The following is a 13,129-nucleotide window of genomic DNA, read 5'->3' as shown; positions in this document are numbered from 1 at the left end:
AGCAGCGGCGGCCCCGCTCCGCCCCGCGGCTCTCCCCGCCCGGCCGCCCGCAGCCCTGCCCGGGTCCGCCCGCCTGCCCAGCACCCCCGAGCACCGCTGCCGGGCAGTGCCGGCACCGCCTGGCAGGGGGAAACACAGGCAGCGAGGCGAGAAGCGGGCGCCGAACAGCTCTGGGTTACTGAAACCAGTACAGGAGCTGCCAGGACAAACGGAGCTTTAGCCAAAAATAGCTCCTTCAGGGTTAGGCTTTTTTTTTTTTTTTTTCCTTTTTCCTTTTTTTTTTTTCCCCCTTTTTTTTTTTTTTTTTTCCTTTCTTGTAGCCGAGCGGCCGGAGCGGTGCCCCCCGCGCAGCACAGCCGACCTGCCGGCCTGAGGGCAGCGGAGCGGCCGCGGCAGGATGTACCAGGGACACATGCAGGTGAGCGGCGCCACACGGGCGGCTCGGGGCGGGCTCCGCCGGAACGCGGCTCCGCCAACTTTCGGTGGGTTGAGCCGAGGGGAGATGCCACCCTTGGCACTGTGCAACAAGTGACCTGGTGCGGTGTGACCGCGGCACGCCGCCTCAGGGCCGAGGGGAGCGGCGTGCCCGGGGCTGGCGCTGCTCAGCGGGGGAGGATGGCAGAGGGGTTCTGTCAACTTTGTAACTAGGTGAAGTTCTCTGTGTGTTTTGCCATGTAAGATGCCTGCTTGTTCAAACAGATTCAAGGGAGTATTCCAGGGCAAACATTGTTATGGCATGCTTTAAGTGACACATGTCTCCTGCCATCCTCTTGATGCATCTCTTCCTGTATGTCAAGTGAAGGGCAAACAATAAGGGAAAAGACAGAGCACTTGCTTTGCAAAATCTGCAAAGGTTTCACACCACACTCAAACTGTCGATTTGCTCAGTGTGTTGTGTTTAAAGGTGATGGATTTCTATTCCTCCCTCCCCACATGGGATGAGGATTAATTTTGCTAAGCCACGGAATGACTTTGTAGAATGAATTCAAACACATGGCGAAGAGACTTCAAGATTTTAGGCAGAAATCTTGTCTGATGATCCTACTGATCTGCGTTGCCTTGGCAGAGCATACCCCTCCCTAATAAAAACATCCCAGTGCCTTGGACCTGATGCCTTTAACCTTGACTCCCGCTCCCCTTCGCATGGCTCTTCCTTGGAAAGCCAAGTCTGTTTTGAAGGAGGAAGTATCAAAGTGGAGTAAAGATTTACATTCATCTCCCAGATTTGTTCCTTTGCTTTGACCCAGTGTGGCTTGGTGTTCCCTGCCAGGAACGATGAGGTGCTTTTATCACGCACCAGCCTTGCGCGTGGTGTTAGCAGCCAGGCTGTTCGGAGAGGAGCTGCAGCCTCAGGAGGTGCGAGCTGACCGCTCGCGTTTGGTTTGCACGGCACTGAAACCCCGACTGAGTGGTCCTGGGGGGCAGCAGGCAGTGTCAGAGCCCGGGTGTGAGCGATGCAGATGAGTTAAGAGAGGACTCTGATCCAGCACTGCCTTCCAGAGCTGAATACACCGGTTACTCTTTCATGTTTGTGTTATCTGGTCGCAGCAGTGATAAATAATGTGACATAACACTGCTTGTAACAGGAGAGCAAACAGGTTTTAACAAGGGATGCTATCAGTGGAGGGAGTATGTGTGTTACTATTTATTTCTGATAATAAGGTTAAAACACAAAACCAATCCTATAAATAATCCTACTGAATGGGACGTTGCCAAATAAGTATTTACATCCTTAAGAAAGCAGAAGTTCTTTGCTGTGAGTGACATCTTGCAAGATTTCAACAGACGTACAGCGCTTTATAAAAGGGAATCTAATGGAATCTTGAGGTGTGTCACAGCACTGTAAATTTTCTGAGTCATTCAAAAATTGAAGTCAAACTTGCAATAGGAAATAAGGTCAGAACATGCAAATATGTTGTGATTGGTGTACTTTAATTTTTTCTTTCAAAATACTTCTATTTTTCTAGCTGAAATATAAATAAATTATAATCAAATTCTCTTAAAAGGCATGCTGAAGTAAAAATACTATTCCTGTTCAGTACACTTATAATTTTTTAAAAACAAAAACCCACCTCAGTTCATCATCCAAACGTTTGAATATATTTTTGTCCTAACAGGAAGCATTAATGAGCTTCAGATAACATCTACAAAGCTTAAAGCCTTAGCAGAGATTTTCATGTTTAGTATATCCTTAATTAGAGCCTTTAAGTGAATCAGGCAAAGACAATAAAAAGCTAATTTCTTTGCAATGAGATGATCTACTGTAATATTGATTAAACCATGTTGGAATATAAGCTAAATTACCATACAAATACATGCAAAAAAAAGGAAAATGTCAGCACATTTTACCTTTCTTACTATCCAAGACTTCTTCTAAGACTTCTCCTAATTTAGGAAGAGCTATTTGCCATTACCTGTTAATCTAAAATAAGATGAACCGTAAACCCATCCCAGTTTGGGTGGATCAAGTCAGACACATGTCAGCACCCTGGACTCCTAAGCAAAAATGATCTGATTTTTAAAGCACTGAGCCCTTAATAAAACTTCCATTTCTTGAAGAGAAGGTGGTCTTTACCTGGGTAAACTACACTGGGTACATCCAAATGCAAAACGATGGGTCAGTATATAACACCTGATCCTACATGCCTTAGAGCAATAGCTCTTCTGAAGTTATCAGGGTCAAATGTAGGATCTGATTTAGAATTCCAGTAATCATTTCCTTTTTTCCTACTGTTCTGTTCTCAGATATAAAAGTAAAATCTGCAGAATTAATTCCGTAGTCTCCTTACTTTAAAAGATGCCTGTAGAGCCCATGTTGCACTAATAACCTGCTGTAACTCAGCTAATTCTTGGAATACTTCTAAAAGGGGAGAACCTTAACAACCGTAACAGGGTAATGAGCATAATTACAGAGATTGGGATTTTACCTATCTTGGAGAGGCATCAACCATTGTCAGCTTCAGTGGCGAAATTCTTGACTAAGCTCAGTAAACTGTGCAAGTGTAGATGACATATACTTTGCATTTAAGCTCTGCTGAAGTCCACCACTGAAAGTATTTACCACATCAGGCCATAATGTGTGTATCTCTTCTTAATTTTTTGTTTATAGTACAGATTAAGTTTGTTGGTTTGTTGTTGTTTTTTTGGGTTTTTTTGTTTTTGTTTTTTTTTTCCCAAAAGCCAGAAAACCACTTTGTTTATTCCAAAGACCTAGGTTTAGATTTTCTCCTTAATGGTTTCAAAGTGAAGCCTCACAACATAGAAATACTAGAGAGATCCTAAGCTAAAATTCCAAAGGCAGTTTAAAACATCTAACAGGAAAGTACGTCCTGCCTTCGCATTTCCAGGTGCCTTTCTGTAGGATTTGCTTTTGCCATCGCTTGTGCTCCACACGCTTTCAGGTAAAACACCAGGAGAGAGGTGAAGTGGCCTTCCACAGAGCCAGCACCACGAGCAGCACAAGGATGCAGAGGAGTACAGTGCCACAGGAGCTCTTTCAAAGCTGCCTCAGCATCCCCATGAGATTAAGCCTTTGATTTCTCAGTGTTTGCTGGTTGGGTTTGCACGGTGACCTCAGGGGCTGCCAAGGGTCCTGAGGCAGCAGCTGCCCCTCCTGAGCCCCGGGGCTGAGGCTTCTGCATGAGAGAGAGGACTTGAGATGAGATGCACGGGTTGTTTGTCCACAAACGTACAACCTCAGTTATGTAAGGAGTCCTGTTTAATTCAGTAGATGTAGGCTCTGACAGGATGGAACCTGATGGATACAGGAGCACACCCTGGGATTCACAGATAAGGCAGAAGAGCCAAGTCTAAATGCTAAACTGTACAGGTGAAAGAGAGTATTTGTCTCTTAGGATAATGCGTGCAATCCTGCGTGTGTGGCTTTCCATCTTCAACAGAACAGTAGCAGACCAGATGGAAGCAGAACATAAGCTGAGTTCAACCCCCAATCACTGCTCTCAAATTGCTGTCATTTTAACAACCAACTATAAGATGTTTTAAAGTTTTTACAGTGTATTATAGATCTGGTACCAGTCCTCCTGTTGACTTCTATGAAAGTACTATAAATTAACAGGGGCAAATTTCAGTCACAGAACAGGATTTGCACAGCATTTGGCTTCCTATGAAATTCAAAATAAATGCTTTCAAAACTGTTTGCCCTGATGCTGTATTTAGTCAGCCTTCCCCAGCACAAATGCTTGAACAGAAGAAGTGCTTTGCCAAATGTTGGCATGGGATTATATATATGGCAGTGTTATGTTTTGAGATGGCTTAATTTAGACAAAGCAGCAATCTTGACCACACAGGGGTATCAGAATTCCTCTGGCACTTTTTTGCAGGAGCGGGCTTGTTAGTCAAGATGCCTTGGCCAAATTCCAGATCAGATAGTTTGTCTCCTAAACTTTTAATTGCAGAGGCAATCAGCTTCCTGCCCTTAATTCTTTTGTTGTGATGTTTAACATTGTGCCATTGGCATTTCCTATTTACATGAAATGATCCATATTAATAATTTCATTTTGATTTGTCAGTCACACACCTATATGATCATAGAGGGTCTACAAAAAATATGTGTGCATGAAAATTCTTGCAAGCTGGAACCTCAAGGGCTTCCCATGTTTTAGTGGGCATGAAAAGTATTGCTAAATATTTTATAAAAGGCATTTTTGCACTGATTTCTCAACATTTAAGACACAGCTAACTCACTAAGGAAAGGGAAACAGAACAATCTCAATATTAACTGCAGATACAAATCCCATTTTGGTTTACTTGGAAACCTATTAAAAATACTGTAACAGTGTTGGTGACGCTGCTACCTAAAAGAAATAAACCCCAAGCTATTAAACAGTTACGGATTTAAAAAAAGGTAATGTGCATTTTTAATTTTAATTAATAAAACAGCCCACAAAGAATATGCACAATGTAAAATTCAATTCATTGCTAAGTTGAATCTCTGCTCAGCTGTTAATACCAACATAAACTTAACTTTAAGCTACAAAATTTAAAAAATCTAGGCACATGGCTGGAATCTTAACTGATCTCTAGTGGTGTCTATGAATCATAACTCCTATCATAGGTAAAATTACATTATGATAAACTGATAATATTTTTTTATTACAACTCTTTTCCAAAAGTACTCAGAGCACTAGGGTAGTCTTTATGGTGGGATGTTTTCCATATTGCCTTGATATTTTCCAGTATTTCAGTAGCAGCTCTACCAAGTTTTGAACAGCAGACTATGAACTGCTTGTAAATTGAAAAAAGGTTGAACTAATGAGCACACTTTCATAGAATGAAGTTCATTCAAAGAAAGTAGATGATAAATTGCATTTGGCAAAGGCACAGACTGAAACTGTAAAAATTGTGAGCATTTGCAATGCTGGTAGAGGAAGCTTTCCTTGAAGCTGTTGAGCAGTTTTACAAGAGCCTAGTAGAAAATCTTGCAAAGGCTCAGAAATTCTTGGCTCATGCTGTATTTTTACGGGATGTAAATTAGGAAGAACTTTTACTAACTAACTAAGGATCCACCCCTCCATTCTGGAATAAAATTCATTCAAAAAATAGAAAAACAACAGCTCCTAGCGTACTCCCTGTCATATATTAATATAAATGTTAGTCTAAACCCAGCATATAGCTTTCACCAAAGAGGCACTGTTTACTCAAGAACCATGCTGTACTTTATTTTTTTAATCTACCACTATTGTCACAATTTACTGTGCAAAGGAGGAGGATTAAAAGTTGGGATAAAGTCCACCAGCTGTATCAGAATGTATTGTTCAAATACAACAACGGGCATGAAAGGATGGGAAAAATAATGCAGAAATTTCGACTTTAGAAAATGCAGTCTCAAAACTTGGCTTTAGATTATTTTGTCATTTATAATAATCTGGTTTGTAAGCAAGCTTTAAAAACAAAAAAGGGCGTTGATGTACAAACCAGGTCCATTTGAAATCCTCTATCCAGGTTAATTTGCTACTCTTTTTGCAAATGTTGAAAATGAAAAAGGTAAAAGCATTGAAATAGTACTTAGAATTAATCTACCCAGCACACAAAGTACGGTACCAGTTGTTTGTATCACAGAATCTAATTTTGCACAGTCTGTTTCAGAAACAGGTGATGCAAAACTGAGAGAAACACTTTTCTACCAAATCAGAGTCCTGGCATGTAAACTAGGAGGTGACTTTCTGTAGCTATGGATTTTCATCATTGTCCAGTAATAGTTCTAATAAAACGCCTAAGGATCATAAAGACCAAATTCAGCAAATTTTTCTGCCAGGTTAGAATTATTATAAACAGTCTGACATTTCATTGCTCTGCTCTCAGGCTTTTGAAGTTCTGAGTCATTGGTGTATTAGTTTTACTTCCAGTGGTTTATTTGCATATAAATAAAGTAAATTCTAAAATATCAAGTAAGTGAAACTCATTATACGCAATGGAAAAAAAAAATCCATGTCTCATCAGTTTACCCATGCCCAGAAATACAAATCACAGCCCAGAGTTTGATGTTAGCCCCTGAATGTGATTTTCCCAAAGTTTGCACAATTAATCACGTATCAGCATTACTGCAGTTCCTCTCAAAAAACCATTTTGTGCCAAAACTTCTGCAGGTTGGCACAGCAGATGTAAGCATTAAGTTTTCTTCCTCTACTTCTCCATTTCTTACCATGACACTCAGATTTGCCGCTGCTGCTCCTCTCACTGTCCTGTTTGCCGGTTTTCTCCTCCTTGCTGGAGTTTGAAAGCTTTCATGAGATGTTTTTCCTCCTGCCACCTTTGTGCTGTTTCCCTCCTGCTGCCCGCAGCCAGCTCACCCAGCCAGGACCGCTGCCTGCAGCAGGGGCCGGGTCCCCTCTCAGCACCGCTTGGGCACAAAGCAGAAGTGTTCCACAGAGGAGTTCTGCTCACTCTCATGAGCAGAGGGAGGTGAACTGATGGTGGAAAATTTCTCAGCAGCAGAGCTCCCTCTTCACAAGCTGTGCGAGGATTAGGAAGCAATAGGGGACTGCCACGAGAAGGGAAGTAGCCAGCTTTAAAAAAAACACCTGAATTTTATCTACGATGTTTGCAGGATAGACCTGTGCCCATAAACTCGCTTTTCTCACGTGCTTCTGTATTTTGGCAATCCCTACGGGAAAAGAGACACACTAAATAAAGTGTTTTGAGTCTCTCTGTAAAATGTGGAACCCTCTCCTGCTTCATGTTCACTTGTCTTAGAGCAGTCTGCTGTCTTCTGGTAACATGTTTATCTCATATCTTTTCCTTTTTACACCTCTTACCCCAACATGGATGTTGGATACAAGTTACCAACACTTTTGGACAGCATTTTTCAATAAAATGTGCATTTAGAACAGAATAACATCTATGCATTTAGAACAAAAACAAAAGCATGTGTGATAAGGAAAGTGCAGTGCAATGAATTTAGACAAATTACCTTTCTTGATTACATTATGACTTCGTTTGCTGTTATGAGATACAGAAGAAATTCAGACACTCTTGTCCACTTAAAAATGAGACCTTCAGATTTGTTTTGACATGCATTCACTATCAATCATTTGGCTTTATAGACTTCAATAGTTCTCAAAAGCTGAGGAAACAAACTTTAACATTTGCCTCACCAACCCTGGAGCCAGCTGTATCTTAACCTTTATATCAGTGTATCTAATTTGAAATTACAATGTTGTAAAAAGTGCAGTAATTTGCTTCCATGTCTTTTTCATGTTAATTTCTGTCTTCTCAGTGTCACCAGTCGGGTTCCAAAGCTACAGTGCCATTTCCTGGATAGGGGCAGGAAGGCTGTCACAAAATGCATTTTCAAATTCAATATTTTCTGACTAGTAGGTGTATCAATAAAAGGTCCAGGAACTCTTATTCACTGTTAATTAAAAATCAATTGAGGGGAAATACTTGCCCATTTAAGTTTAGTCTGAAATACAGAAATATGGTTCTCAATAAGTGATGCTGTATATTAGAGTTTAACTTCACAGAATTTCCTGTGATCAATTTTGCTAATATTAATATAGAAATAAACAAGGACTATAATAAACAGAAGCTTTTTGAGTATTTCTGAGTATTATATAAAACTGAGAGTAAACATCACATTTTGATATGTTAGTAATCTGTCAGAACCTCTTAAAATCTGCAAAAATAATATTTTGAACAAAAGAACAGATTCATATTATTTATGCTAGGTAGGAGATGGCCTTAGTCCTCAATATGGCCTTGGACACCATTGTTGTAGGAGTAATGACAGAAATGTGACAGAAATTATTAATAAAATAAAAAATACAGCTTGACATGTGTCTCATCAAAGTGACAGGTTATTTCTGCTGTCATTCATGGCAGTTTAACAAGGAATATGATTTTCCAGTTGCAGGCTTGAGATGTAGATGACATCTTTCATCTTTTGCTATTTGTTGTCTAACATTCCTTTTAAGAACCAGGACAATTTTAAGAAGGCTTTGACAAAGGAGCACAAGAAAGAATGTATAATAAAAGAAAGGGGGGAAATTATGATATACAGCAGAGAAAACAATGCAAAAATATGGAAACTAGGAAATAAGTGATTGGTGGTTTTGTTCTGAGCAGCTGATACTACCACTCTATCCAATCCAGGTAATGTACACAACGTGGCCAGTTGTATACAGCTGGAGGGGAGGCATAGGATTGCCTCAACAAAAGAAATCATAATTATTAGAAGACAGGTAGATACTACATAGAAATAGTGAAAGAACAATAATCCATGTAATACTCATAAAAAAGGATTACATGCTGTTCAGGAAAGGCAGAAAAACAAAGGTGTTGGTTATATTAAGAACCTGTACTTAAAGAAAATGAGCAAAAATTTTTTAAGAAGCTTCACAACTATTTTCAATTTTTATATTGTTGAGGTTATGCCTTAACACAGAATATGGAGAGCACATAGAGGATGAAGATAGTTCCTCATAGGCAGAAGGAAAAAGTACAAGTTGCCTAAAGTAAAGCTTATTTGGATCTTAGAAATACATTAAAATATATTGAAACAATCATTGGAAGTTTTTCGGTTATCTCATGAAAAAGGGGAGGGAGAAGTAAAACATACTCAAAGTGGCATCTGTATTATGGATAACCTAATTTATGGTGCAAAACCAAAATGTTTAAGAGGGTATGAATTCTTCAGCTATTACAAATGTGTTATATTAAATTGGAGACTTGGGAGAAAATATGTCATAGTCTAGTTACAAATGTGAACAGAGAAGAAAATATACCAGATTTAAGATAAGGTGAGAAAAATGGTAAGACAACTAACAGCCCAGATACCCATATGGCTATCTGTAATCTTCAAGGTTTTAGGGAACAGATTTCAAGGAAAACTAAAAAAACCTAGATTAAAAAAAAAAATGTAAAAAAAATTGAGTTTGTCAGGAAAACATAATGTCAGACCAACCCAAAACCATTTTCTGTTGTCATACTGGGGTTTTAGGCAAGGGAAGTATAACTGGCATGATCTATATGATTTTTGGTAATCATTTGTTATGGTGTTACAAAAGAAATTATTATTGAAGTTGGAGAAAGTAAAGAATAGCAGTAAATCTGTGAAGAAGGCAGGAAACTCATTCATGGGGAAATGAAAAATAGAGCACTAAAGGAAGGACTGTCAGACAGAGGAAAGTTTAACAGGGAAGGATTTTGTGGATCACTGTTGGAAGTGGTTGTTTGTGATGTTTCATCCACAAACATACAAGAAGCAGGAAGATGGTGACTGCATTTGTTGATTACTCAGTGCTGGAAAACATTGTCAATATTGGGAAACATTCAGTACTGCTGAGCTCCAGTCACCACACAGAGGGACCTGTCTGTACTTCAGCAATAAAAATACAATTTCATTTAACACTATCATCAATAACAGAAAGCCTACCCTAAGCCATGGACTATCATTTAGAAATTACTGAGAAGAACGACTTGCACATAGATAATGACTGTAAGTTGTCGATAAAATACATCCATAAAAAAGACAGATGCAGATCTAGTTTTAGAAGTTTTTTCCAGAATAGTCAGGAAAATACCAGTGCCAGTTGACAATGCCAGCAGCAGATTTTCAGTAGAGAATCTTGTACAGAAGAGAGGCATGGAAACAGCTCCAAAGAAGGATGATCAAGGAGAAGGGAAAGTCTATCTTGAAAGAAGAAACCAAAAGATTTTTGGCTTATTTCATTGAGCAGAATGACAGCTCAGCAGGACCATAATCACAGCATGTAAATGCTTCAGGGAGATAAACACCAGATATGGAAAAAACTAAATTAGCTAAGAACAAAACTGGCACAGAAACAAATGGATATTAACCAGCTGTGAATAAATTTAGGTTGGAAATTAGAAGAAAGTTTCTGATCATTAGAGCAATCAAGACTTCCAGTAGCCTTCCAACTGGAATAGTGGAAGCAAAAAAACTAATTACTTTTAAGATGAAACACTGATCATTAGAGCAATCAAGACTTCCAGTAGCCTTCCAACTGGAATAGTGGAAGCAAAATTTTAAGATGAAACACAGTCAGTTTCTGAGAGATTTGGTATGACAGGCTGCCTATGAGACCAGAAGACTGAGACTCCAAGGAAGGAGCAGCACCTTCTTTGTCTTAACAGAATCACAGAATGGTTCAGGTGGGAGTGGACCACAGTGGCTCACCTGGTCCTACTTCCCAGCTCGAGCAGGGTTGCCCAGAGCACATGGTACAGGAGATGTACATGTGTCCAGATGGTTCTGGGATATCTTCAGTGAGGGAGACTGCACATCATCTCTGGGCAGTCTGTTCCAGTGCACAGTCCCTGCACAGGAAAGTTCTTCCTCATGTTCAGGTGGAACTTCCTGTGCACCCATTTCTGCTCATTGCCTCTTGTTCTGTTGTTTGGCACCATCAGAAGAGCCTGATGCATCTTCTTGACCCCCTCCCTTTTGATATTTATACAAATGAATGAGGTCCCCTCTCCATTGCTCCTCTGAAGTCCTCTCCAGAAGTCTTTGAGAAATTGTGTTCTCAAATTTCTGTGACTTCAGCAGAAACACACCCTGAGTCTGGTTCAGAAAAACCAAAATACTCAACGTGAAGGAGTCAAAAGTCTTCCTGTTACAGCTGTGGATGGTTTGACTGTATTCACAGCTTGAGTAACCTCCTGCTAAGAGACCCACACAGGCAGTGACAAATTTGTACCACTTTGCCAAGTCCAAAACATTATTTTGAGTAAAGCTGAGCTCTAAAGTTTGAATATTCTCTCTGCCAGCTTTCTTATCAAGTCTCCCACTCTGCTGAACTCATGTTTTTCCTTCATCTACAACCTTTACAATCAGAGGAATGTATTTCCCCCGTAGAGCGAAACTCAGTGGTTCATGTTGGAGACATTGAATCCTTTCACCACCTCATATTCATGTGGGCACCAAGGGCTGGAAATCACCAGCTGTGTCAACATTGTGTAACAGGAGGCTTAAATGTATTTCAATAATCACCAAATTTTGTGTGCATGAGGATATAAACTAGAGCCCATCAGAACCAGCAGGGATATTTTCCCTGATGTTGGCTGAGCCAGGACTAAGCTCTTTTTCTGTTCTACCACCAGCTCACTTTTCTCTCCTGAGCTCCAAACACAAATGCTCTTTAATTCTCTTAAATAAGAGAACTCTGTTTTCTGTTTTGCAGTCCTAGTCAGGAAAAACTGCTGAACTCACTTTGGACAGTTCTTTTGAAGGGATCACAAAGCCACATCTTAGAGTCAGTGCTCCATCCCTGTACTGAGTCAGAAAATTATTTCTGTATTGATTCAGGCTCATAAAAGTATCTCAGGATCTGATTTCTGGAGTTCCTGTCTCATCTCATATCTGTGATTTGCATCCCACAATGTATCAGGGAGGCAAATGTCCCTGAACACTCCATCACAATCTGATAACATCACTGCAGCCTTGCAGCTCTTGGTCATTATCAGTTCTGTGCTGTAGTTCTGAGCATCACTGCTACTCAGATCTTAAAATTTCAAGACTCACACCAGCAAAGGAGTTTCCAAATAGGTGAGATCACTGGATATTGGCTAGACAAAGATATGCAAAAGCATATTGCTAAATTTACTGGGCAGGGGAATAGGTACTATTTCCTGCCATTACACAAAAAAAAAAAAAAAAAAAAAAAAAAAGAATGTTTTTCTCCGAAGTGTTTTATAGTTATCAAAGAGAAAGCAAATTTCACTGCCTTTTTCTCAAGTAGTCACTGACAAATACCAGAAATAAAAATTTGAGTAGAACTCCAAGTAATTAACTCAGACTCATTAATCATCACAGAAAAACTGTATATTCAGGTTGTTGCATATAGATTCTGTGTATTTACTAAACAACAAGCAAGGCAATTTTATGTGAATTTACAAGCAAGTATTTACTATTCCTTCATGCACACAAACATGCTTGAGTTCCATCCTGTGTGCCATTTATGGAATTAGAGGGTAGATGTTACTGATGTGCCAACCAGACACGATGGACACAGGCTAGAGAGACCACAAATATCAAACCTGAATTTAGCAAATGGCTGAAACCCATGTACAAACTGTTCCCATGTTTGCAAATACGAAACACAGGACTAATAAGGTTTTTTGTGACTTTTATGCAGCTCTGTTCACAAGGAAATAGAATTCTTGGGCTTACACTAATACACAATAAACAACCAACATTTTTTTTCAGCTATGGTGTCTGCATGGTGCTTTCAGTATGTCACTGCCAACAGGCTGTCTTTGATTTCTGGTCTTTCTTGCTAAAACAGTTCTAAAAATTAAAATCCCATCTAAGCATTTCAGACATGAAGGTAGTTGCTATCAACTGCACATTCTTTTGGACAGCAGTCTGCAAGGAGTGCAGTAGAAACATTTACATTCATCTACAAGTGAAAATTTACATAACACATTCTAGTGAAAGTTTTATTTTGAAACCATAGAGAAGATGTCTGTCTATCATTCCCACTTACCTGAGAATTAAATGCACACGTATCAAAGAACTGCAAATACTTTACAAAATACTCCAAGTTTACTGGTCAAAGACAATTTTAAATTTTTCTTTTTTTTATTCTTTATAGTTGACACTTGTTGAAAAGGAATAGAATCACTGCCTGGGTTCAGCTGCACTTGT

At 39.6% G+C, this 13,129-nt stretch overlaps 1 protein-coding gene across 2 annotated transcripts in view; it reads left to right on the top strand.

Moving 5' to 3' along the window:
- The first annotated feature begins 313 nt into the window (after positions 1–313).
- PEX5L (peroxisomal biogenesis factor 5 like) overlaps positions 314–13,129 on the top strand; it is a 100,123-nt gene continuing 87,307 nt past the window's right edge. Inside the window, exon 1 of one of the 2 annotated variants that reach the window (XM_041467754.1) lies at positions 314–418. In XM_041467754.1, coding sequence (XP_041323688.1) covers positions 398–418 — 21 coding nt within the window. In that variant the 5' untranslated portion in view covers positions 314–397. The remainder of the gene's footprint in view (positions 419–13,129) is intronic. The other variant, XM_041467753.1, reaches the window with a different exon arrangement.

Source organism: Pyrgilauda ruficollis, unplaced genomic scaffold (assembly GCF_017590135.1).
Source record: "Pyrgilauda ruficollis isolate IOZ18807 unplaced genomic scaffold, ASM1759013v1 scaffold21, whole genome shotgun sequence".
NCBI classification, from domain to species: domain Eukaryota; kingdom Metazoa; phylum Chordata; class Aves; order Passeriformes; family Passeridae; genus Pyrgilauda; species Pyrgilauda ruficollis.
Note: the sequence above shows the minus strand (reverse complement) of the source record. Positions and strands in the feature narration are given on the sequence as shown.